At 45.8% G+C, this 27,058-nt stretch overlaps 1 protein-coding gene and 1 long non-coding RNA gene across 2 annotated transcripts in view; one reads left to right on the top strand and one right to left on the bottom strand.

The window, feature by feature from the left end:
• The window catches only part of LOC148129198 (uncharacterized), a 91,439-nt gene that overhangs the window by 42,396 nt on the left and 21,985 nt on the right, over positions 1-27,058 (top strand). The window lies entirely within an intron of this gene.
• On the bottom strand, positions 4,509-26,608 carry TP53 (tumor protein p53). The gene is given in 11 exon segments (XM_087946578.1): positions 4,509-6,408; positions 6,537-6,643; positions 6,809-6,924; positions 12,692-12,810; positions 13,715-13,824; positions 15,285-15,328; positions 15,331-15,393; positions 16,295-16,487; positions 20,705-21,037; positions 21,908-22,038; positions 26,247-26,608. Coding segments are annotated over 11 exon segments (1,485 nt in total). The 5' UTR covers positions 26,425-26,608; the 3' UTR covers positions 4,509-6,317.

Raw genomic sequence — 27,058 nt, 5'->3', positions numbered from 1 at the left:
TTCTTTCTCCTTCCTTCCCTCCCTCCCTCCATTCTTTCTATCTCTCTCCTTCCTTCCTTCCCTCCCTCTCTCCATTCTTTCTTTCTCCTTCCTTCCCTCCCTCCCCCCTCCATTCTTTCTTGCTCTCTCCTTCCTTCCTTCCTTCCTTTCCTCCCTCCCTCCATTCTTTCTTTCTCTCTCCTTCCTTCCCTCCCTCCCTCCCCCTCCCTCCATTCTTTCTCTCTTTCTTTCTCCTTCCTTCCTTCCTTCCCTCCCTTCCTCCCCTCCATTCTTTCTCTTTCTTTCTCTCCTTTCCTTCCTTTCCTCCCTCCCTCTCTCCTTTCCTTCCTTTCCTCCCTCTATTCCCTTTTTTTCTCTCTCCTCCCTCCCTCCATTCTTCCTTCTTTCTTTCCTTCCCTCTCTGTCTGTCTGACTTTAGATTTTCGAGAAGAGACTGCACAACAGTTGTCCATAATGGTACATGGTCTGTTGTTGTATCAAGTGGTTGGACTAGAAGACCTCTAGGGTCCATTTCCAGCCCTCTGGTTCTAGAATTCTTTCTTTCTTTTTCTTTCCTTCCTCCTTCCCTCCCTCCCTCCCTCCCTCCCTTCTTTCTTTTCTCTTTATCTCTTTCTTTTCTTCCCTCCCTCCCTCCTGCCTTCCTTCCTCTCTCTCTCTCTCCCCCTCCTTCCTGCTTGCTTGCCTGTATGTGTGTGTGTGTATCTATCAACATCTTTAGGTTTCCAAGCAAAGATTGGACTGCCATTTGTCCAGAACGGCATGGGCAGTGGGGTTGGCCTAGAAGACCTCTAGGGTCCCCCTTCCAACCCTGTTCTTCTACGTTCTCTTCTCTCCCAGCTCAAATCAGCCCCTTGGTCCTCCAGACTCTGGCCCGGCCAAAGGCTGCGGGGGAGCCCAGGGCTTCTGAACACCCCTGCTCTTTGGTCTCCCTCCTGAAATGCCACCATGTGCCCAGGAAAATGCCACCCTTTGCCAGCCAGCCATGCTTGGAAAATCGTCACAGGAGGAGAGGCGGATTGCGCCATGCTCTTGGCCCCTTCGCTGGAGAAAGCCGGCAGTGCTCAAGTGGGGGAAGAGGAAGAGAAGACCCTGCCTCCTCCGCTCCCCTAGACCAGGGGTAGGCAACCCGTGGCTCTAGAGCTGCATGTGGCTCTTTCCTCCCTTTTCCTGCAGCTCCCTGTATCCGGTCGGCTCCACAATTCATAGGGCTTTTGGTTAGGACAGGTAGAGGAAAAAGGATGCCGTGCTAGGAGGAGACTCTATGGTTGGAGTCTGGCCATAGAGTCTGGTCAGCTCCAGAATTGAATGGGGGGGGGGGAGGCGCTTCCAGTTAGGCCCTTTGGATATTTAAGGTTGCCAACCCCTCCCCTAGACCCAAAATGGTCTGTTCCCCTCTGCAGAAAACACAGTACATCAACTTTCCACCAAAGGGAAATACCATGTGTGTCCTGAAAGGGGGGGTAAGGGGGGAGAAACATATGCATATAAAATAGTAAATAGGGAATTATTGTTTGTCAATTGGAAGGTAATAATTAAGAAGGACTACGTTGATATTAGCTTTGTTTTTGTTTTATTTGCTATACATCGGCTTTGAGAATATATAAAATAAAATAGGGGGTAAGATGGAAACGATAATAAAAGGGGATAAATAGGGGATAATGTGTTTGAGGGTGAAAATGTTTTGGTCCCTGGAATAAGGAACGGAATGGCGCTTGAAGCGGACATTTATTAAAAGAAAAATGGAATAGGTAATGATTTGATAGGAAACTAGATAAGGAAGCTGAAAATGTAATCACGAGTAGGTATGTATGTTGTAGCCAGGAATCATACCGCTCACTTGAAGAGATGTGTAAAAAATAAAAAAATTAATTAAAAAAAAAACCAACTTTCCACCCACAACTTAAAAGCTGCAAGACTCTTTGGGTTGTGGGGTGGGACAACAGTCCCCCTCCCCATTTGTTGGCAAGGGAAGGCAAGGAGAGGGAAAGGGGGGCTTGGCATCCCTCCCCCTTTTCAGGGACCTCTTCCCATTTGGCTTTTCAATGGAAGTGGCCTGATGGCATCTTTCTCCGAAGCAGGACTGCCCTCTTCTGGTGACAGGTGGGAATAAAACAGGTAGAGCCCCACAGCTCTACCTGTTTCCCCACGGCAGGCTCTCAGCCAAAAAATCTAGGTTTTTTCTTTCTTTTTTGAGCTAAGCAGGTGAGCTTCTTTTGGGAGACACGATACCCACAGAGGTTCCCCTGTTAGCTTTTTAGCGTTAACTGGATGGACCATTTGGAAGGTCTGGATGAATCTAGGGGTCTGTCTGGATTGTATCTGGGAGTGGATTTCCACTCCCAGAATCCCCCAACCAGCCCAGATTTAAGAGGGTGGATTTCCCTCCCAGAATCCCCAGTCGGTGTCATTTAAGAGGGGTGGATTTCCCTCCCAGAATCCCCCCAGCCAGCGAAGATTTAAGAGGGGTGGTTTCCACTCCCAGAATCCCCCAGTCGGTGTCATTTAAGGGTGGATTTCCACTCCCAGAATCCCCAGTCGGTGTCATTTAAGAGGGCTGGATTTCCTCTCCCAGAATCCCCAGTCGGTGTCATTTAAGAGGGTGGATTTCCACTCCCAGAATCCCCCAGCCAGCGAGATTTAAGAGGGGGTGGATTTCCACTCCCAGAATCCCCAGTCGGTGTCATTTAAGAGGGCTGGTTTCCACTCCCAGAATCCCCCAGCCAGCGAGATTTAAGAGGGTGGATTTCCACTCCCAGAATCCCCCAGTCAGTGTCATTTAAGAGGGCTGGTTTCCACTCCCAGAATCCCCCAATAGCCAGCGAGATTTAAGAGGCTGGATTTCCTCCCAGAATCCCCAGTCGGTGTCATTTAAGAGGGCTGGATTTCCACTCCCAGAATCCCCCAGCCAGTGAGATTTAAGAGGGGTGGATTTCCACCCCCAGAATCCCCCCGTCAGTGTCATTTAAGAGGGGTGGGCTTCAAGTAAGCTGAGCTGGCTGTGGAATTCTGGGTGTTGAAGTCCACCCATCTGAAAGTTGTCAAGCCAAAAAGTCCAATCTATTATATTTTGGCTACCTTAAGAAGGGAAAAAAAGTGAGTCCTCGACTTATAACAGTCTATTTAATGACCATTCGAAGGTACAATGGCAGTGAAAAAAGTGACTCCTGACCTTTTTCCATACTTACGATGCTTGTAGCGTTCCCATGGTCGCATGAATCAAAATTTGGACTGCTTGACTCACATTTAGGACGGGTTGCGGCCTTCTGACAAGCAAAGTACATGTGGGAAACCTGATTTGCTTAACGACCGTGTGGACTCACTTAAGAACTGCAGGGATTCACTTAGCAACGGTGGCCAGAAAAGTCCTAAAACTCCCTAGGACAAACATCTCAATTAGCACCATAAATTTTCGGGCTCGGTTGTGGTCATAAGTCGAGGACTTATCTGTAGTCTCCTTTTCCTTAAGGCCAGAGATATTATGTGCTCCGTTGTGCCTTCGTGTGCAAGGCTTTGCACATTTTCCTCCTATTCTCTTGCTCCCTCCCACCCCAGTCGGTATCCTGCATGGGAATTTTTACTGTACTGGCCCATTGGGAGGCAATTCGGAACCAGGCCACGAGTTCAAATCCTGGTATAGGGTTTGAATCCCATTAAAAAAAAACAGCAACAACCAATGGGGCATAAACTGGATGGAATTCTGCCTCCTAGTGGTCAAGCGAAGTTCTAACACCTACCCTGTTTCCCCTGAAAATTCGACCTACTCTGAAAGTAAGGCCTAGCTTGATTTTTTTACACGTGCGCCCAATATAAACCCTAATTAAGATCCCGCCCATTCCAGAGTGCACAGGTAAAAAGGGGAGAAAAGGAGAGGGAGGAGGGAGAAGAGGAGGAAGAACAGGAGAAGGAAGAACAGGAGAGGAAAGAGGAGAGGGAGGAAGAGGAAGGGAGGAGGAGAGGGAGGAAGAGGAGGGCAAAGAAAGGGAGGAGGAGACGAGGAGAAGGAAAAACAGAAGGGGAAGAAGAGAGGGAGGAAGAGGAGAAGAAATGGGGGTGAATGGAGAGGGAGGGGGAGGAAATGGGAGGGGAAGGAGAGGAGGGAGAAGAGAAGGGCGACGGGGAGGAGGAAGAAGGGGAAAGGAGGAAGATGAAGGACTACGGAGGGTTTTCTCTGATCTGGGTTGTTTTCTTGCGAACATTTCATATATAACCAGAGCAAATTCCCCCTCCTTCTACCACTGGTGACGTTCCCCAGTTGGGTCATGAAATGTCTACAAGAAAACCACCCAAACTCAGTGACCCCCAAAGATCCCATTTTTTCCCCCACCCCAAAGATCCTAGAAGGGGACGGGGGTGGGGTTGAAAACTTACAGAATTTGGGGGCAATTTTGTAAAACAGAGACGTGTCCGATCCAACCAGACATTGCTGGACAGTTCTGGTTTTTTCCCCTCCCCATCCTGGTTTAGAATTCAAATGTTCACCTGGACCCAATGACCACTTCTAGTCCGACTTTAAGGGGAAAAAAACCACTTTTATTTCATACAAAAAGCTGGGTTACAAAACAAGGGGGCGAAATCCAGTATATATATAAAAAATAATGTTCCAGAAAATAAAGAAGGGGGTGGAGACAAAGTAATTTTTTTAAAAAATGGAAACTTAAAAATTAATACTGTATAAATGAAGAATGTAATATAGTTGTTAAAACTAAGGAACCAGAAGGCTTGCTGTTTTTTTACAAGGTTGGCAAGATTCAGGACTACAAGTCCCAGAATTCCCCATTGGCAATTGTGGACTTCAACTCCCAGAATTCCCTCTTCTTCAAAACCTTGGCAAGCTTGCAAAAACTAACTTCGCTAACCTTTGCTGGTGGAAGGAAGGAAGGAAAAAAGGAAAGAAGGAAGGGAGATGAGGATTTGAGGGGAGGGGCAAGGAACCAGCCCTGACCACCCCTCTACCCCAAATTGACCCTTTAGGAAATGACACATACACACTCCATTTTTTGGGGGGGGAATCTGGAGGAGGGGGTGTTAGGAACATGAGTCACCTAACAGCTATTTGGGTTAGAAATATATAAACCAGGATGAACATTTTAAAACTGTATCTTAAAGAAAATGCAAAACTGTAATTAGATGTGGTTTCTCAAACGGCCATAAGATGGAGCCAGAAACCTGGTTTGTCTTAGTCTGAGTCTCAGAAGAGAGTGTGAGTGTATCTCTGTTTCCTTCTGTTGGAATTCTTGCCGTTGCTCCATTTTTCCTAATTGACTGATATTTCTGGATTTGATGTAAGTCTGAGACTGAACTGTTTTTGACACTGGACTTTGATATTTGGATTATCCCTAGATTGAAAACTGACTGAATTAACCTGTGAATGACTTTTGGACTGCCTATTTTGAACTTTGCTTAAACCTTTCTGGAAGTAAAAACCTACACTTACTGTACAGCGTATCTGTGTGCGGTGTGTGTATTATTCAGACACTTCTCTCAAATACGTCTCCCTGTATGCGCCTGTTCTCCTAATGGGGAATTACCTCAACAGGGGGCATTTTTGATACCCAAGTTGCAAGGGGAGGGATTTTTAAAAGCCAATTGTTTTGGTGGGGGAATGGAGAACCGAGTCAAACTGACCAACCCTTTTGAGGGGGTTTTGTAATATGGAGACCCCCCATATGGGGAACCCCAAAAGGATGGAGAAGGGGGCCGAGGGGAGATCCCCAGTTAAGATTGGCGAGCAGGTGGCAGCTTGTTTTGGGGGCTGACAGCAGGGATGGGCTGCGACCGGTTTGCCACGGTTTGCCTGAATCGGTGGCTAATTTTATCATTTTTAATGGCAGGTTCAGTGAACCGGCAAATTCCACTCCTGACTGGCCCTCGCCCACCCTGCCCCTCCCAGGAGTTTCCACGTGGCCCATTTTGGATCCCAGATAAATACAGGCCTGCACAGAGGCTCGGGGAGGGTGAAAAATGGGCCTCCCAGAAGCTCCGGAGCCCCCTCCTGCTCCGGAGCCTAATTTTGTCTTCCCGGAGGCTCGAGAAAGCCCCCAGCCGTAGTGTAGGAGGCTGACTAGACCAAGCCCACCCAGCAACCGGGCAGAAAACTGGCTGCTGAAATTTTGGAAGCCCACCCCTGGCTGACGGGAACCCCCAAAAAAACAACAACACAGGGGCTCTGCAAGACGCATGATTGGGAAATGGGAGCAACCTTGGTAGTCAAAACAGAGAAGGAAAGATGGTGAGGAAGGAAGAAGAAAGCATAATATACAAGAAAAAAAAAAGTGAGGGGTGGATGGCAGGTTACGTGAAACAACCCCCACCCACCCCTAATTGGAGTCCAGGGTCTCATCCTTCATCCGGATTTTCTTTTGATGAGGTGAAGTCAACTTGGCTCCTCGTTTCCGGCTCTTCAGGAGGCTGGGGGAAAGGGGAAGAAAAGAGGGCTCGAGTCAGCGAGCCAAGCCACAAAGATGGGATTCGCGCCCAGGAGGCGACAGAGGGGAAGGGAGCATTCACATATTTGGGGTGAGGGGTGCGTTACCCACCTTTTCCTACACTTGCAGCCCTCTGTGTTCTCCCTCCCGTGAGCCTCTTTGAACTCCAATGCATCTAGAAGTTTCTTTATGATGTCATAATGGGCGCGGTTGCGAGTCTGTGAACAAAATGGACGCCTTACAATGTCGGCTCGAGGTACAAGCTGCTCCTGTGACCCCCCCTCCCCCGAGTCCCCCCACCAAAGCTGGTACGTTTGCCTCTTGAAGGGTTGGTGGTCACCCCTCACCCCAAACCGCCAAGGGAGGCCCAACGCACTACTCACAGTGAGTGTGTAAACCTCGGGCTCGGCTCCCGATTCACATTCAGGTTCATCTTCCTCTGGCAGGATTTGCACTGGTCTCCTGCTGGGGGCGCAAGGACGCTGGTCTTGCAAAGGAGCTGGAGAAGCGAGGCAAGAATGAGAGGGGGGAACACACACCACTGAAGTCCTGCCCTCTTTGAGGGCAAGGAAAGGAGACCACAGGGAAGTACCCGAAGCCGTGTCTGCTCCTCACAACTTCCTCCTCCACCTCCCCTCTCGTTTTCATGAGCAAACAACTTTGGGATAAGAAGCTTTATATAAGTTTAATACATGACATGCTTTTATAAGCTTAATCAATAAAAACACAGAACACCTTTGCGGTATCCTGTGGGAGGGAGTTCTGCAGATTAACTGTGGTCTGCAAAAAGAGATTCCTCCCCGCGATCTGACGTACTTATTTTCTTGGATCATTCCCCTGCCTCAAAATATTTGGAGAATCTTCCAACTAAACTGCTTTATTGCCGAAAGGCTTTGCACGGGAATATTCTAACTAATCTGCTGTATTGCTGAAAGCCTGCATGCAGGAATTTTCTACTTAAATTGCTTAATTGCTGAAAGCCAGTGAGCAGGAATCTTCTAACTAAACTGCTTTATTGCTGAAAGCCTCTGAGCAGGAATCTTCTAACTAAAATGCTTTATTGCTGAAAGCCTCTGTGCAGGAATCTTCTAACTAAACTGCTTTATTGCTGAAAGCCTCTGAGCAGGAATCTTCTAACTAAACTGCTTTATTACTGAAAGCCTCTGTGCAGGAATCTTCTAACTAAACTGCTTTATTGCTGAAAGCCTCTGAGCAGGAATCTTCTAACTAAGCTGCTTTATTGCTGAAAGCCTCTGTGCAGGAATCTTCTAACTAAGCTGCTTTATTGCTGAAAGCCTCTGTGCAGGAATCTTCTAACTAAACTGCTTTATTGCTGAAAGCCTCTGTGCAGGAATCTTCTAACTAAACTGCTTTATTAGCCTCTGTGCAGGAATCTTCTAACTAAGCTGCTTTATTGCTGAAAGCCTCTGTGCAGGAATCTTCTAACTAAACTGCTTTATTGCTGAAAGCTCTGTGAGGGAATCTTCTAACTAAACTGCTTTATTAGCCTCTGTGCAGGAATCTTCTAACTAAGCTGCTTTATTGCTGAAAGCCTCTGTGCAGGAATCTTCTAACTAAACTGCTTTATTGCTGAAAGCCTCTGTGCAGGAATCTTCTAACTAAACTGCTTTATTAGCCTCTGTGCAGGAATCTTCTAACTAAACTGCTTTATTGCTGAAAGCCTCTGAGCAGGAATCTTCTAACTAAACTGCTTTATTGCTGAAAGCCTCTGTGCAGGAATCTTCTAACTAAACTGCTTTATTGCTGAAAGCCTCTGAGCAGGAATCTTCTAACTAAGCTGCTTTATTGCTGAAAGCCTCTGTGCAGGAATCTTCTAACTAAGCTGCTTTATTGCTGAAAGCCTCTGTGCAGGAATCTTCTAACTAAACTGCTTTATTGCTGAAAGCCTCTGAGCAGGAATCTTCTAACTAAACTGCTTTATTGCTGAAAGCCTCTGTGCAGGAATCTTCTAACTAAACTGCTTTATTGCTGAAAGCCTCTGAGCAGGAATCTTCTAACTAAGCTGTTTTATTGCTGAAAGCCTCTGTGCAGGAATCTTCTAACTAAGCTGCTTTATTGCTGAAAGCCTCTGTGCAGGAATCTTCTAACTAAACTGCTTTATTGCTGAAAGCCTCTGAGCAGGAATCTTCTAACTAAACTGCTTTATTGCTGAAAGCCTCTGTGCAGGAATCTTCTAACTAAACTGCTTTATTGCTGAAAGCCTCTGAGCAGGAATCTTCTAACTAAGCTGCTTTATTGCTGAAAGCCTCTGTGCAGGAATCTTCTAACTAAACTGCTTTATTGCTGAAAGCCTCTGTGCAGGAATCTTCTAACTAAACTGCTTTATTGCTGAAAGCCTCTGTGCAGGAATCTTCTAACTAAACTGCTTTATTAGCCTCTGTGCAGGAATCTTCTAACTAAACTGCTTTATTGCTGAAAGCCTCTGTGCAGGAATCTTCTAACTAAACTGCTTTATTGCTGAAAGCCTCTGAGCAGGAATCTTCTAACTAAACTGCTTTATTGCTGAAAGCCTCTGTGCAGGAATCTTCTAACTAAACTGCTTTATTGCTGAAAGCCTCTGAGCAGGAATCTTCTAACTAAACTGCTTTATTGCTGAAAGCCTCTGAGCAGGAATCTTCTAACTAAACTGCTTTATTGCTGAAAGCCTCTGAGCAGGAATCTTCTAACTAAACTGCTTTATTGCTGAAAGCCTCTGTGCAGGAATCTTCTAACTAAACTGCTTTATTGCTGAAAGCCTCTGAGCAGGAATCTTCTAACTAAGCTGCTTTATTGCTGAAAGCCTCTGTGCAGGAATCTTCTAACTAAACTGCTTTATTGCTGAAAGCCTCTGAGCAGGAATCTTCTAACTAAACTGCTTTATTGCTGAAAGCCTCTGAGCAGGAATCTTCTAACTAAAATGCTTTATTGCTGAAAGCCTCTGAGAAGGAATCTTCTAACTAAACTGCTTTATTGCTGAAAGCCTCTGAGCAGGAATCTTCTAACTAAGCTGCTTTATTGCTGAAAGCCTCTGAGCAGGAATCTTCTAACTAAACTGCTTTAATGCTGAAAGCCTCTGAGCAGGAATCTTCTAACTAAACTGCTTTATTGCTGAAAGCCTCTGAGCAGGAATCTTCTAACTAAACTGCTTTATTGCTGAAAGCCTCTGTGCAGGAATCTTCTAACTAAACTGCTTTATTGCTGAAAGCCTCTGAGCAGGAATCTTCTAACTAAAATGCTTTATTGCTGAAAGCCTCTGTGCAGGAATCTTCTAACTAAACTGCTTTATTGCTGAAAGCCTCTGAGCAGGAATCTTCTAACTAAGCTGCTTTATTGCTGAAAGCCTCTGAGCAGGAATCTTCTAACTAAACTGCTTTATTGCTGAAAGCCTCTGAGCAGGAATCTTCTAACTAAAATGCTTTATTGCTGAAAGCCTCTGAGCAGGAATCTTCTAACTAAACTGCTTTATTGCTGAAAGCCTCTGAGCAGGAATCTTCTAACTAAGCTGCTTTATTGCTGAAAGCCTCTGAGCAGGAATCTTCTAACTAAACTGCTTTATTGCTGAAAGCCTCTGAGCAGGAATCTTCTAACTAAACTGCTTTATTGCTGAAAGCCTCTGAGCAGGAATCTTCTAACTAAAATGCTTTATTGCTGAAAGCCTCTGAGCAGGAATCTTCTAACTAAACTGCTTTATTGCTGAAAGCCTCTGTGCAGGAATCTTCTAACTAAACTGCTTTATTGCTGAAAGCCTCTGTGCAGGAATCTTCTAACTAAACTGCTTTATTGCTGAAAGCCTCTGAGCAGGAATCTTCTAACTAAGCTGCTTTATTGCTGAAAGCCTCTGTGCAAGAATCTTCTAACTAAACTGCTTTATTGCTGAAAGCCTCTGTGCAGGAATCTTCTAACTAAACTGCTTTATTGCTGAAAGCCTCTGAGCAGGAATCTTCTAAGTAAGCTGCTTTATTGCTGAAAGCCTCTGAGCAGGAATCTTCTAACTAAACTGCTTTATTGCTGAAAGCCTCTGTGCAGGAATCTTCTAACTAAACTGCTTTATTGCTGAAAGCCTCTGAGCAGGAATCTTCTAACTAAGCTGCTTTATTGCTGAAAGCCTCTGTGCAGGAATCTTCTAACTAAACTGCTTTATTGCTGAAAGCCTCTGAGCAGGAATCTTCTAGCTAAACTGCTTTGTTGCTGAAAGCCTCTGAGCAGGAATCTTCTAACTAAACTGCTTTATTGCTGAAAGCCTCTGAGCAGGAATCTTCTAACTAAACTGCTTTATTGCTGAAAGCCTCTGTGCAGGAATCTTCTAACTAAGCTTCTTTATTGCTGAAAGCCTCTGAGCAGGAATCTTCTAACTAAGCTGCTTTATTGCTGAAAAGCCTCTGAGCAGGAATCTTCTAACTAAACTGCTTTATTGCTGAAAGCCTCTGAGCAGGAATCTTCTAACTAAGCTGCTTTATTGCTGAAAGCCTCTGAGCAGGAATCTTCTAACTAAACTGCTTTATTGCTGAAAGCCTCTGTGCAGGAATCTTCTAACTAAACTGCTTTATTGCTGAAAGCCTCTGAGCAGGAATCTTCTAACTAAGCTGCTTTATTGCTGAAAGCCTCTGAGCAGGAATCTTCTAACTAAACTGCTTTATTGCTGAAAGCCTCTGTGCAGGAATCTTCTAACTAAACTGCTTTATTGCTGAAAGCCTCTGTGCAGGAATCTTCTAACTAAACTGCTTTATTGCTGAAAGCCTCTGAACAGGAATCTTCTAACTAAACTGCTTTATTGCTGAAAGCCTCTGAGCAGGAATCTTCTAACTAAACTGCTTTATTGCTGAAAGCCTCTGAGCAGGAATCTTCTAACTAAACTGCTTTATTGCTGAAAGCCTCTGAGCAGGAATCTTCTAACTAAACTGCTTTATTGCTGAAAGCCTCTGAGCAGGAATCTTCTAACTAAACTGCTTTATTGCTGAAAGCCTCTGTGCAGGAATCTTCTAACTAAACTGCTTTATTGCTGAAAGCCTCTGAGCAGGAATCTTCTAACTAAGCTGCTTTATTGCTGAAAGCCTCTGTGCAGGAATCTTCTAACTAAACTGCTTTATTGCTGAAAGCCTCTGTGCAGGAATCTTCTAACTAAGCTGCTTTATTGCTGAAAGCCTCTGTGCAGGAATCTTCTAACTAAACTGCTTTATTGCTGAAAGCCTCTGAGCAGGAATCTTCTAACTAAGCTGCTTTATTGCTGAAAGCCTCTGTGCAGGAATCTTCTAACTAAACTGCTTTATTGCTGAAAGCCTCTGTGCAGGAATCTTCTAACTAAGCTGCTTTATTGCTGAAAGCCTCTGAGCAGGAATCTTCTAACTAAACTGCTTTATTGCTGAAAGCCTGTGCAGGAATCTTCTAACTAAACTGCTTTATTGCTGAAAGCCTCTGAGCAGGAATCTTCTAACTAAACTGCTTTATTGCTGAAAGCCTCTGAGCAGGAATCTTCTAACTAAGCTGCTTTATTGCTGAAAGCCTCTGAGCAGGAATCTTCTAACTAAACTGCTTTATTGCTGAAAGCCTCTGTGCAGGAATCTTCTAACTAAGCTGCTTTATTGCTGAAAGCCTCTGAGCAGGAATCTTCTAACTAAGCTGCTTTATTGCTGAAAGCCTCTGAGCAGGAATCTTCTAACTAAACTGCTTTATTGCTGAAAGCCTCTGAGCAGGAATCTTCTAACTAAGCTGCTTTATTGCTGAAAGCCTCTGAGCAGGAATCTTCTAACTAAACTGCTTTATTGCTGAAAGCCTCTGAGCAGGAATCTTCTAACTAAAATGCTTTATTGCTGAAAGCCTCTGAGCAGGAATCTTCTAACTAAACTGCTTTATTGCTGAAAGCCTCTGTGCAGGAATCTTCTAACTAAACTGCTTTATTGCTGAAAGCCTCTGAGCAGGAATCTTCTAACTAAACTGCTTTATTGCTGAAAGCCTCTGAGCAGGAATCTTCTAACTAAACTGCTTTATTGCTGAAAGCCTCTGAGCAGGAATCTTCTAACTAAACTGCTTTATTGCTGAAAGCCTCTGAGCAGGAATCTTCTAACTAAACTGCTTTATTGCTGAAAGCCTCTGAGCAGGAATCTTCTAACTAAACTGCTTTATTGCTGAAAGCCTCTGAGCAGGAATCTTCTAACTAAACTGCTTTATTGCTGAAAGCCTCTGTGCAGGAATCTTCTAACCAAACTCAAGGCTCTTTTGACTCGGCCCCCATGTTCCACCCTTCCTCCTCCTACATCCTTCAAATTTACCCTTTTTCGTCGGTTCCGAGGATTTTGCTTTCTGCTGGGTGTACTCCTCCATTCGTCGGTCTCGTCCGGGGCAGGCGCAGACCCGAACGTCAAAACAGCGGCGTCCCAGAACCTCCCCCCTATGCAAAAAAAAGAAGGGGTGTCCTTAGAGATTTTGGGAGGATGGCGAGAAATGTTGTGTCCCACCTGCTGAGTTGGAGATCCCATCCCTGCCCCGGGTTCAGTGATGGGAAAATAAAATCTGGTTGATGCTGCTTATAATTGATAGGCATAATTGCATTTTTGATGAGTTTCCCCCGTTTTATACTGTCATTTCTGCAGCAGCCTCCAGACAAGCACTGGGTTCAAATTCTGGGATGTACTATGCAACCCATGATCCTTTCCGAGATATTTCCCAACTAGAAACCCCCAATTCCTTTAAACGACGACTGAGCTTCTCACGAACAGCAGGCCCTTGACTTAGGAATGGTCGCTTAGCGACTGTCCAAAGTTACAACGGAGCCCGAAAAATGGACTTATGACCTGGATTCTTACGACATCTGCATTTGTGGCCGTTTGCAACCTCTTCAATCACATGACTACAGTTTGCCATGTTGTTTTCTGGAAGCTGATATTTTGGCAAAAAAGAAAAAAAAAAGAGCCCTCTAGTGGTTTTGCTTAACGACCGTAGCATTCTCTTCAGGAAAGTCACACACAAAAAAGCCTCCTGAAATTTGATCAGAGTCATGTGATATATATATATATATATATATATATATATATATTTAACAAAATGTGGGCATTCCTACCCTGCACAGGGGGGCTGGACTGGATGATCTCTCATGTTCCCTCCACAGGCTAAGAGTCTACAATTTGGGGGCCAACCCCGCAGAATCGGGCTCAGATCGTGGGTGGATGCACAGGGTTAGCTGGTTCTGTGCGGAACAGCGCCGAATGCCACCCCGCCCATCATTCAATGGGCAGGTTCCGAGTTCTAAACACGACTCAACAGACCCCGGGAGGAAGAGGAAGAAGGGCACTCACTGTGCTGTCTCCAATGTCAGGATCGTCTGAATGGGGCGCCGGTTCATACCCCCCATGCACGAACTGTTGCACATGTAATTGTACAGGATGATGGTGCACGCCATCCCCACCTGTAGGGCACACACACAGAGAGAGAGAGAGAGAGAAATTTGCACAAATGCAGCTAGTCCTCGCTTAGCAACCATTTGAAGTTACGACAGATCTCCACGGGGGGAACGTATGACCCAGTTGCATGGTTTGAGAATAAGGGAAAAAAGCAGTACTGTAATTAAGTAAAGAATATGCAGTTATATATACCGAATGTAGAATCAATAGAAAATATATTATGTAATGAGTGGTATAAATATGGAATAAGAAACAGTGAATTAATAGAGAAAGTAATATGTAATAATTGTAATGTAATAGGAAACTAAGTGTAAGAATAAGATTAAGAAATGTAAATGGTGTCTTCAATGTTGGTATAATTGTGTATTTTTTCTATGTTTTTAAACTGTTTAAAAACCGAATAAAGTTTGTTTGGAAAAAGAAAAAGAAAATATGTATAAGATGTTCTATATGTGGCATTTGCTCCCAATGAGACAAGCCAAAATGCATCCTAACATGAATCCAACATGCTGGAAATGCAGACAGAACCAAGGTACCTTCTACCATATGTGGTGGTCATGCCTGGAAGCCCAAAAATATTGAGATTAAAATACAGAGCTGGCTACAAGAGATAGTGGAAGAACGAATAGAATTTAAACTGGAGTTGTTTCTATTGGGAATATTAAGGGGAATTATAGAAAGAAGATTAAATATATCCTGTTATATATTCTGACAGCTTCAAGAGTAATATACACACAGTGTTGGAAACAAAATAGCATGCCTACCAAGGTATGAATAATTCAAAAAATTCTAGACTGTGCTGAAATGGACAAATTGACATTATAACTAAAAGAGAAAGAAGTCGGGAGTATTACGCAATTTGGAATAATTGGTACAATCAGTTGAATAATAGAAATAAAGGAAATAAGAAAATTATAGAGAAAAGTAAATGATGTATATAAAGACGTATAAATGTAGATATTTATATAAAATTGATGTGTAGAATAACGTGTATAATAATGATGATACAGTACTGTTAAGGTCAATAATGTGTGTTAAAGGTGAAAAAGAACAATAAAAATTATTACAAATAATAAAAATAAAAAATTATTACAAATAATAATAATAATAATAACAACAACAACAACATTTCTGGTCTAAACTCTACTTTCTGGTTAAACATCTCTTTATTTGCCACCAGTATTATTTTTTTTGCTTTTATACACTTCCACCACATATGATAATAGGTCCCTATCTCTATTGTTACATTTCCAGCACTGTGGTGATAGTTATGGAATGCAGTTTTGATTTCCAAGCTGCCGCACTGCTCTGTTGGCAACTCTAAAAAGAGCAGAGAAATATTTTATGAGTTGACAGGCAGCAGAGAAGAAGAAATGGAAGATGGGGAGGGCTGGGGTTGACCCTCCCAAATCACCTCTTCACCCTTGCCTCCCACCCACCCAACTCCCCCCCAAAAAAAATTCACCTGAGGCTTCTGGTAAGGAACCAAGACGCTGTGCCGATTGGTGGTCGGTGTGTGTGGTAGAAGGCCTGGAGGTTCCCTTCTACGCGGATGAGATGATCGGGGGGATCGCCTCTATGAAATCGGGTGCAAAAAAAATGGGGGAGTTTTGAGTTTATGCCCCCTTGCAACCCCCGAGAAGTTTCACTGTTGGAAAGCCGGCGTTTCCCCCTTCCCCGATGAGAACTGGTCCTCGACTTACGGCGGTGTTCGTTACAACCTGCGGTGGCGGGATCAGGATTGAGACGCCTGGCCATTGAACTCGTATTTACTGACGGCCGGGCGTCCCGGCCAGGGTATGTGTGGGGTCACCTGATTCCATTTAGCGACCGTCTGACCAGCCAAATCAAAGGGGAAGCTGGATTCGATGGACGGCCGTGTGACTGATTGAAGAATTGCTGCGATTCACTTAACAGCGGTGTTGTAAAATAGGGCAAGTCTCGCTTAACCAAGGTCTCACTTAGCAACATAAATTTTAGGCTCGATTGTGGTCGTAAGCCGAAGACTACCTATAACTAGTCCCCCCCAGGATCCTGGAAGACCCCACCCCTCATATTTGAAGCCCCCTGCAACACAGCCTCTCCCACAACATCCCCCGTGCCCCAGAAGACCCCTCCCATATTTCAAGGCCCCTGCACCCCAACCTGCCTCCGACCCCGCCATGTCCTGGAAGACCCCACCCCTCATATTTGAAGCCCCTGCAACACAGCCTCCTCGCAACATCCCCCCGTGCCCCAGAAGACCCCTCCCCATATTTCAAGGCCCCTGCACCCCAACCTGCCTCTAACCCCGCCATGTCCTGGAAGACCCCACCCCTCATATTTGAAGCCCCTGCAACACAGCCTCCTCGCAACATCCCCCGTGCCCCAGAAGACCCTCCCCATATTTCAAACCCTCTGCAACAGAGCCTCCCCACGACCCCCGTCCCTCCTCCGTGTCCTGGAAGACCCCTCCCCTTTCTCCGCCCCCAAAGCCCCCCTTCTGACCGTCGTTGTGCTCCCGTTCGTGGTGGGGGCAGCGCCTGACTACTTCGGCCATGTGTTCAGATCTCTTGTAGACGGCCATGGCGCGGACCACCGAGCCGGACGGGGGGACCCCGGTCATCTTCACTAACACTTTGCAGGTTTTGCCCATTTGGCAGAAAAGCTTGTTCAAGGATGGAGAGAACTGCGGTGGGAGAGGAATTCAGGAGAAAAAAAAAGAACCCCAATGGGGAATTTAGAAGAGAAGCAGCTGGAAGGGACCTTGGAGGTCCTCTAGCCCAACCCCCTGCGGTTAAGTGAAAAAGTAAAAAAAAAAAAAAAAAAGAATTCCCGGAGCGCATCAAAGACAGGCAGTCTTTGACTTACAACCGTCCCATTTAGCGACCGCTCAAAGTTACAACGGCATTGACAAAAAAATGTTGCAGCTAGTCCTCGAGTTACGACCATTCCATTTAGTGTCCATCCAAATCTACCCACAATGGGACTCAGAATCGTTTTTCACACTTGCGGCCCTCACAGCTTGATGACTGACTCGCATTTATGACGGTCGCAACGTCCCCAGGGTCACGCGATCCCCTTTTGTGACCTTCGGACAAGCAAAGTCAGGGGGGGAGCCAGATTCACTTAATGACCATGTGACTCACTTTAAAATGGCAGTAATTCACTTAGCTACAGAGGCAAGAGAGGTTGCAAAACACGGTAGAACTCTCTTTTAACAAATCTCATTTAACGACATAAATATTGGGCTCCATTATGGCTGTTATATCAGGCACCACGTGCATTTATTCATTTTATACAGGTAGTCCTCAACTTATGAGAGTTTGGTTAGGGACCATTCAAAATTACGACGGCACTGGAAAAAAAAAAGACATTAGGACCGTTTTTCACACTTAACAACTGTTTGTGGCACCCCACAGTCACATGATCCAAATTCAGACGCTTGGCAGCTGACTCACACTTACGACTGTTGCTGTGTCCCAAGGTCCTGCAACCCCCTTCGGCAAACCTTCTGACAAACAAAATCCACCAGGGGGGGAGAGATTCACTTAACGACCACCTTACTACCTTCAAAACTGCATTCGCTTAACGACAGTGGCCAGAAAGGTGGTCAAACGGGACGATACACTCGCTTCCCAACCGTCTCAACTTAGCAACAGAGATTTAGACTTCAACGGTGGCCGTAAGTCGAGCACTTTTTTCACTTTTAATATTTTTATAATATTTTTATTTCATTTATACATTTACCCAAAGTGTATTAAATTTATTTATATATTAAATCTATTTATAAATTTATTAAATTTGTAAATTTAATTATTTATAAATTTATTAAAGTCATTTATGAATTTATTAGTTATTTATAAATTTATTAAAGTTATAGACTCCTTCCATTGGCATGTTGTCATTTGTTTTTCAAAAAACAACAACCAATCAATTAAAAAAAACACTTGACCCCACCCCCTCCTCAAAGGCCTTGCCCTGAATTGCAACCATTTACTGGTGTGACTGAGGAGAGGGGTTTAAGACTTTCATTGCACCCCCTCCCCAATTTCAAGCAAGCCCCTTACCCAAATTTTCCAACTCAACGGTGGGAATTTTGACCTCCTTCTGCCTTCATTGCAAGGAAAAAGGCAATTTGAGGTGTGGGGGTCTCTCGCCACATGCTGGAAAATGGGGAGGGGGTCTTAACCCCCCCAAACTCCCCTCCCTCTTGAGGAATCTTCAAAGCCCAGCCATTGGGTAGGCAGGCTGAAAATGGAGGGGGGAAGAGTGGGGGAAGCAGTCACCTCCATCCAAGAATCGGGAAAGCGACCGATGGGCGGAGCAACGAATCGATGCGCTGAAAACATTGAGAAAAATCGGTACGCCAGCTAAGCGGGGAGTTAAAAATTGGGGTTCAAGGAAGGGGGCAGAGGTCTCTCCCCCAAGCTGCCATCTTATGGGTGTCAACTCATAAAATATTTCTATGGTCTTTTTTAGAGTTGCCAACAGAAAGGGAGGGGGAGAAAAGGGGTTTGAAAGAGCAGCGTGGCAGCTTGGAAATCGAAAGCGCATTCCATCAATAGCTTTTCAAAGATAATAATTAGGAGACTTTAGTTTCTGCAGGTGCAATTGGGCGTCATGGCCACAATTGTGACAATGGGATGCGGAGAAATTGGGGAGGGGGAAAAAGGGAAGGTCTCCCAGGTTTTTGCCGGGGAGGGTCAAAAGATGCGTGAAATATTCACCCAACGAACAGGGTGTGTGTGTTGTCTAATATGCGCTTCGTCCACATTTCTGGGTGTCTCCATGAGGCTAAAATCCAATTAATATAGATATTAATGGGACATAGAGTTCTCGGCTTACGACCACAATCGAGCCCGTTTCTGTTGTTAAGCCAGACGTGGGTAAAAGTACGTAATTCTGCCCAGTTTTATGGCTTTTTCTGCCGGTCGTTAAGCAAATCGTTGTCCATGTCTAAGCAGTTGTTAAGTGAATCCATCTACCCCTCCCCCCTGTGGGTGTCAGAAGGTCACCAAAGGGGGAATCCCCTGATCCAACCCTCCACCCCCCCCCGGGAGGACACTGTCAAAATCTGGATCGCGGGGAGGCGGTGACGGTCATAAGGGTGAAAAATCATCATAAGTCACGGTTTTTGTTGCTGTTGTAAGTTTGGTCGCTAAACGAACCGTTGTAAGTCAAGGACTATCTGTATTCATGGAGGGGGGTCTCCTGGGGGGGCAGGAGCAGGAAGGTGTGGATTTCTGCCGCTAAACGAGACAAGGCTTGGGTTTTGCCTCATTTTACAACCGTTACTGCCAGTCGTTGTGAATCATCGCTGTTAAGTGAGACATGTTGTTGTTAAGTGGATCCCATAGGTTTTGCTGGTCAGAAGGTCACCAAAGGGCGTGAACCCTCCCCACAGGACACTCCGACCATCATAAGTGTGAGTCGGTTGCCAACCGGCCGAATATTGATTGTGTGATCCATGGTCGTTAAGTGTGAAAAATAGTCCTATGTCAGGTTTTTTTCAGTGCCCATGTAACTTCGGTTACTAAATGGAACCGTTGTAAGTCGAGGACCACCTGTAAAACTGGGACCTCTTTAATTTCTGGGAAACCCATCAGTCTCTTTCCTCCTTCTGGGTATTTTCCGAAATAACTGGGGGTCGGAGTGAGACGATACCCATAAGGCACTCCCTGGGGGCCCGCCAGGTTGGCGAAACCGCTCGATTCCTCCAAAATGGCAACCAGCAAAGCAGTCTGGGAGTTGTAGTTCAGAAACCTGAGGGCACCAGACACCTCACCCGTAAACTACCGCTAATCCTTGTTTTATTACCGTTTTTGGGGCCCGACGGTCATTAGCCAGGGCGATTGATAAGCAGGTCATCACGGGACCGATCGTACAAGCTCTTTAAAGCGGCCATCGTTAAACACCTCGGTCCTTAAGCAAAACCATTGCCTGTTATGGAGCATTTGGGGTAGTTTTTGACAAAAAAAAAATGATGTCAATTGTAGTTATGTGATTGTGGGACAAAGCAAAGGGGCTGAGTTGCGGTCCGGTGACCACCAAGGAGGGGAGCGTGATCGGAACTCGGAGCCCAGGTCGTATATATGAATCTTGGGCCTGCGGTAACATCAGGACGTCGCTAAGCAGAACGGTCGTAAGTCGAGGACAACCTGTATTATGTGCCAGCCACCTCTATCCCCCGAGCTACATTGGGGAAAACACAGATGTATGGCGGGCACATTTCGCACTCAGAACCTGGTTTCGGAAAAAAGTGAGGTGCTTCCAAACAATCTTTTGTGTAGGCCACAAAACCCGGCTCCAAATAGCCCCACCCTGTGCACTTTTTTAAATAAACAGGATCGATGGCAAACCGAGATTGCCAGCAGGAAACCTGGAATCTAGGTTAGGTTGACCTCACCCATCCATCCTGTGCGTTTTTAACAAACCAGGGTCGATGGTAAACTGAGATTACTGACAAGAAATGCAGAATCTAGGTTATGTTGACCTTACTCATCCACTCTGTGCACTTTTTAACAAACCAGGATAATGGCAGAGATTGCCAGCAGGAAACGCGGAATCTAGGTTGACCTACCCACCCACCCTGTGTGCTTTTAACAAACCAGGATTGATGGCAAACAGAGATTGCCAGGAGGAAACAAGGAATCTAAGTTATCTTGACCCCAACTGTCCATTCTATGCATTTTTTAAACAAACCAGGATTGATGGCAAACAGATTGCACACAGGAAATGGGGGAAAGGATTAACCTGGGGTGGCCACCATTTTGACTTTTGTCACCTAAACGCCCTCCCCAATGCCCCCGATCAAAACAGAAGACCTGTTTTTGGGGGTGAAAGACCCCTGCCCCACAATTTAACTCTACAACTGGCAATCTCTCCCCCCGTCCCACTTCGTACAGTGTAAGTGACCGACTTGGCAGTGCCCGACGGCTCAAACTCCAGATTAAAGCCGAACTGGCCAGGATAATCTTCGGCGAATGGGAAGACGCAGCTCTCCGCAGCCCCGTAATCTTTGGGGGAGCAGACCAGAAAGTTGGGGTCCCCCGAGAAGTCGCCCAAACCCAGGTTGATGCCGAAGTCTACTCCCCCTGGATAGCCTTCGGACAGAGGAGCCAACGGAGAACCGGCCGCCGTAGCCAACAAGCCAAAGTTGGCTTGACCCATGGAGCTGCCGCCTTCCTCGGAGAACGGAATGAGGGCTGGTTGGGTGGAGGCCACCAACGTCGATTCCTGAAACATACAAATATAGTTATATCCGTGGTGGGAACACGGAAATATAGGACAGATTAGAACAGGGGCAGCTGGCTGGGGCCAACTAATCGCCGGAACAACCGGATCGCTCAAACCGTTCCAAACCGTCTGAATACCACCCCTTGAGGCATACCAAGATGTTATGGAATGACCCACAAACAGGCCTTAGTAGTTGCCATAGTTTAAAAAAAAAAGGGGGGGAGGAAATCTGGAAGAGCAGGCAGCAGTTGGAAAGCGGAAGTACATTCCAACTCTTTATCTTTAAAAGAGTGTAACTAAAATACCAGAGCTTTTGCCTGCGAATATATTTAGTTGGAGGACATGATTGATGATACCCAGCCTGTGAACGTGCTCAATTGGAGAATCTGGCTTATGACATACCCGAGGGGGTGGGGGAGGAGGGAAACAGTGTCACAGGTGACTGTAAATTACGTATGCCAGAGTTGGCTTCATCTAGGTTAATGCCAGCATGTCGCTCCTAAAAAACCTTTTGAAGTTTGGCTCGAGAATCATGATTTAATTAGGGCAATTGCTGGAATCCTGACATTTACATGAAATTTTCATGTTGATATGACATGTTAACATGTTGATTTGAACGATGGTTTTCCTGATTTGATAAACCAACGATTCCGGGCATTTTGGCGCCCAATAAGCCACAAATCGTGGTTTAGTCAATATACGTTACATACGTTGTAACCTAGTTGACAAGGTAGCGTTTGCTTCTGTTTGGGGAGTCAACTGAGGCGAACAGAGCGGGTAAATCCGTATTGTAAATCCGTGGTGCTGGCTGGGGGAATTCTGGGAATTGAAGTTCCACCCCCAATGGCTGAAAAGGAATTTCACACTCACCAAAATCGGCTTGACGATGGAGGACGTCCACATCTCCTCAAAGGTCCCTTGGCTGAGGGGTGGGCTCAGCATTGGGTCGAGGTCTTCCTCCGCGACTTGCTCCATGTTCATTCTTCTCTCCAATGGGGACACTGAGGCAAGGAAAGAAAGAGGTGGAAGCAAATGTCAAATCTCGTTCACCCCATCTGAAATGGAAACCATTTTGGCGCCAGTAATGTAATTCCCTTCTTCCTGGGGAGGAAGGGGGGAGATGCGGCAGGACTACAAACCCCAGGATTCCCTGCCATTCACAACATGGCGAAGGGAGACCAAAGAATTCTGGGAGCTGCCACAAAGAGCAGCTTGGGAGGCCGATGTATTTATTTTTATGGTGTATAAAAACCAAGTTATAAATCTGGCCAACTCACAACTGTGAGCGGCTAACAATTAAAAAAAACAACCAAAACACCATCATACAGGTAGTCCTCGACCTACGGCCTTAACGGAGCCCTGATTTTCTGTCACTAAGTGAGACCATGAAGTGAATTTTGCCCCATTGGTGCTGTAAATTTCTGTCGCTAAACAAGACATAGGTTGGGGTTTGCCCCATTTTACGACATTTCTTTCCAGAGTTGTTAAAGGAATCAGTGCGGTGGTTAACTCAGTAATGCCGTTGTTAAGTGGATCTGGCTTCTTTGTTGACTTTGCTCATCAGAAGGTCACAAAAGGGATCACACGACCCTAAAATGGTCGTAAATATGAGTCAGTTTCCAAGGCTCCCAATTTTGATCACAGGGAATGCAGCAACGGTCGTAAATGTGAAACACGGTCATAAGTCACCTTTTCAGTGCCGTTGTCACTTCGAATGGTCACTAAATGAACTGTTGAGGACTACCACAGAGAGTACTCAACATACAACCATAATGGAGCCCCAAATTTCCATTGTTAAGTGAGGCAGTTGTTCAGCAAATTTTGCTCCACCTTATGACCGCTATTAAGTGAATCACTGCAGTTCTTAATTTAATAACCCGGTTGTTAAGTGAATCTGGCATCCCTGTTTGGCTTCTCAGAAGGTCACAAAAGGAGGTCATGTGATACTCCCCCCAAGGACATTGCAATCGTCATAAATATGAGTCAGTTGCCAAGCTGTTGAATTTTTGAAAAATGGTCATGTCATATTTCTCAGATCTGTTGTAACTTTGAACGGTCACTAAATGAACTATTGAAAATCACGGGACTATGTATAATAAAAACATATTTCAAAAGACCCCATTCTAGCTTACAGGATTTAGGAAAGATTTCCTATTTAATTTATTTAATCTATCTATATAAAAACGAAATGCTCCTCACGTATCATCACAAAATCTCCAGAACCGTAAAGCCTACAAACTTGAAATTGGGCCCGTAGGTTTGGCTTCTAGGGACCCGCTAAGAAAGGATTTTTCCAGATGACCCACAGAGCATTTAGACTATTTCCATTATTATTATTATTATTATTATTATTATTATTATTATTATTATTATTATTATTATTATTATTATTATGTCAAGACAGTTTAAAGTTAATGGGATTTGAGATAGTTAGTTAGGAATTGTGAGCTGTCCCCTTAAGGGAATGCATCATGGTGAATGTAGTTAAGGCATCCTGGGAAATGTAATCCATATCATGTGGTCACATCTGTCATCAGGATTGGTCACTAAATTGACCCTAGTTGGGTTGGGGGAGGCTCCCTCACTCTTGCCTGAATCCACCATACCATGCAGCCGCTTCAATCATCATGGGGACGAGAGTTTTATTATCTTTTTACACAATTCAGATATGCAAAGGATTGGACTTTAAGAAGAACCTCGTCATAAATGTGAGTTGATAGGATGCCTGATGAACCAATAAAAAGACTTCTTCGTATGGATGCTTTGTGGAGTTACTCTGTCTGCTTTATGCCATCCAGACATTAATAAGCAGAACAGTAGAAAGAAAGTTATCTCTTTCATCCCATATCGTAGAGGCAGGGGGTTGAGCTGCTCCCAATTGTTGTTGTTATTGTCATTGTTGCTATTATTGTTATTATTATTAAAACACTCTGATGCTAAGGAGGTTCTACTCCCCACCTGAAAAGAAATCTCTTCCAAATGCAAAACACAAGCAGAGGAGTTTCAGTTTCACAGCACCAAGCCGCTTTAGTCCAGAACAGTTGAGCTAAGCCACGCTCAGGCTCCTTGCTGTCTCCTTGCTCGCACAGCAAATACTCTTTCAGTTTCCAAACAGCCCTCCACTCTCTCCCACACTGACAAGACGCTAGTCAGATGAATACACATGGATGCTGGTAGGCAGAGGCAGAATTTCCCCCCTGGCCTCCTTTTCACTGTCCGAGGCCTTCAGCAACTACTTCTTCAAGTGTGTGTTAATAATAACAATATAGGAAATACTCTAACTGCTACTATGGTCATTTTGGAAAATCCTTTCTTAGGGAGCCCCTAGAAGCCAAGAGGAACACAGGTGCCCAATTTCAAGTTTGTAGGCTTTACGGTTCTGGAGATTTTTGTGGCGATGCGTGACGGGCATTTTGCTTTTATATATCTATAAAAGATTACGTTGTGCCTTTCATTTCCTTGTTTGCTTTTTAGCGATTTGCACAACCTTGATATACAGTCAATTAGAACAATGTTTTTCCAGAATTGGCCCCTTTAAGACAGGTGGACTTCAACTCCCAGAATTCTGCTGACTGGGGAATTCTGGGAGTTGGAAGTCCACCTGTCCTAAAGGGGCCAAGCTTGTGAAAAACACCAATTTAGATTTAGACTTCAGACTGCAGCTTCCAAATTCTGTCTCCAACCAATACCCCAAAATCGGACATTTTCTACACCCCCCCCGCTCAATTTGAGCCTTATATTGATTTATGTACTTATTAGAGATTGCTATTTTGCACTGATGCTGTTACTAGTTTGGTCATGAAATGTCTGCAAGAAAACCACCAAACTCAAGAGAGCAACCAAATCCGATTTTTTAGCCTTGCAGAAAATGCATCCTTTTGAAACCCCCAACTAATTTTCAAAACAGGCAATCCATTGTATTATTTTTCTTTTAACTTAATTTAGTTTCTCCACCCCCAGCCCCCTAGGAAACAACCATCATCCCGGCGCCGGCTCGACTAGCAAATTTTGCAAGAATCAAGAAAAGGTTTAACCTGCTTCCTTTCGCACCTTCTTAACAAAAACAAGGAGGCCAGTGAGGCTATACCACAGCGTAAAGAGACGAGGGGGAAATGATTAAAGCTCTCCCCGGGCCTTATTCATTCCGAAATATTTTTTTTCCATCTTAAACACGATGTATCTCGATTTCTACGTGCAAAAAAAAACCCCACGTAAAGCCCTTTCTTAACAATCCCAAATCCCCCCCCTCCGATCCCTTCTTTTGGTTCCTTCCCACCGCAACCAACAACGGAGCGGACTGTACTATTCAGAGGATGATTCCCGAGACGGGGGAGGCTTGAAATAGAGCGCAAAAGTGACTCCGATTTCCCCGCGAAGATTTAAGCTAGCGCTGGCCTTTGCATCGGTTCTGCTTCGGTTTAAAAGCAGAATATCCGTCCCGGTGTGGCGAACGTCCATTGCAGACACCTGTTTCTCTCCCCCAAATCCAGGAAGGACTTTTAAAATCCTTTTATTTAAAGGGAATAGCCCTCAAAGAATGTGATGTAAAGGGGGGGCGTCCATTGTGTCAAGGGGGCCGGGGGCAACTTTGCAGCCAGGCTGTTTTGCGGGAATCCCCCTCCTTCCCAACAACGCCCCCTCCCCGCTTTAGATCCATGCCATGTCATGGGGAGGGGGTCTTATTAGCAACGAAGTTCCATAGAGCAGCATTAACTTCTCTTCCATCTCCCCCCCCAATCTTCCTCCTCCCACCTCCCAGGGATGTGATGCAAAGTGGTGTGGGGGGGGGAGACATTGTGTCAACTTTGCAACTAGGCTGGGATTTTTTTGGGGGGGTCCCTTCCCCGCTTTAGATCCATGCCGAGGGGAGGGAAGGGGGTCGTTTCCTCCTCCCCCCCCCGCTCCGAACGGAGCGTGGGAAAAAGAGAGAGAAAAGAACGCCAACGTTCCATCGGTCCGTGCCAACGTTCCACAGCCGAACGCTGCGGTCCCCAACGTTCCATCTCACCGCCTCCTTCGCCGCTTTCGCTTTCTTCGGCGCCAGCCAAAACCAGCCAGCCGGAGCAGGACTGAAGCTCCGGGTTGAGTCAGCCCTGCAAAAAGCCGAGCCCGTCCTCCGGCTCGAGAGGAAGGGGGTGGGGGAGAAGGGACACCCCCTCCCCGCGATACCAAGACACCCCACTCCCTCTCCACCCAACCCCGCGGTTACCGATTCTGATCGATCCGGTCCCCACCGCGCTGCGCTCTGTCCGCCAGTGAAAGCGAGTTAGATTTCCAGGTCTCTCTGCAGGTTTCCACGCGGTGGGGATTCCCCGGCTTGAACCCGCCGCTCGTTCTCGCGAGGTGGGGGAGGAGGAGGCGCCCGGGACCATCTCTGGAGCAGGCATCTAGCCGGGCACCCCTGGCGGGAGAGCTCTACCTGTTGCAACGCCGCCTGCAATGTCTCCCCACACACACCCCGCTCCCAAGAGGGTCACTTCTGCACCCCCATCACCCCCTCCGCTGCAGAAAAAGGCCCCCTCCCCGCCGAGGCTTTGCAAGGGCCGGAACTACACTTCCCATCATCCCTACGCGAAGGGAGGGGCCAAGGAAAGACGCGCGCCCCTCCTTTCTCTTGACGTAGAAGTTGGACTGGCAATTTGTCAGAAGTGGGGCATGGTCTCCTGTTTGGGCGGGGGGTGGGGGCAGTTGGACTAGATGACCTACAAGGTCCCTTCCAACTCTGATGATCTGTTGACGCTAAAGAAATGAACCCCTCCCCCCGCAATTCCCGCTGAAAGAGAAGACCCTTTCCAACTGGGAACGTTTTCCAAAGAGCAGGACTACAATCCCCAAGCGGAGGGAGGGGGCCAAAGAAAGCCGCGCCCCCTTCTTTCCCTTGACGCGAAAGGAAGCCCCCACCACTTTTCCCTCTCCCCCTCCCCCATTCCCGCTGAAATAATTAGAAGACCCTTTCTGCAACTTTCCAAAGAGTTTTGCAAGCGAGCCTCCTTCTTCACGAGCAGTCTATCGTGCAAAAAA

The sequence above is a fragment of the Notechis scutatus genome, chromosome Z (genome assembly GCF_049901735.1).
Source record: "Notechis scutatus isolate UNSWTSFEM ecotype Mainland chromosome Z, rNotScu1.2, whole genome shotgun sequence".
Taxonomy (NCBI): Eukaryota; Metazoa; Chordata; class Lepidosauria; order Squamata; family Elapidae; genus Notechis; species Notechis scutatus.
Note: the sequence above shows the minus strand (reverse complement) of the source record. Positions and strands in the feature narration are given on the sequence as shown.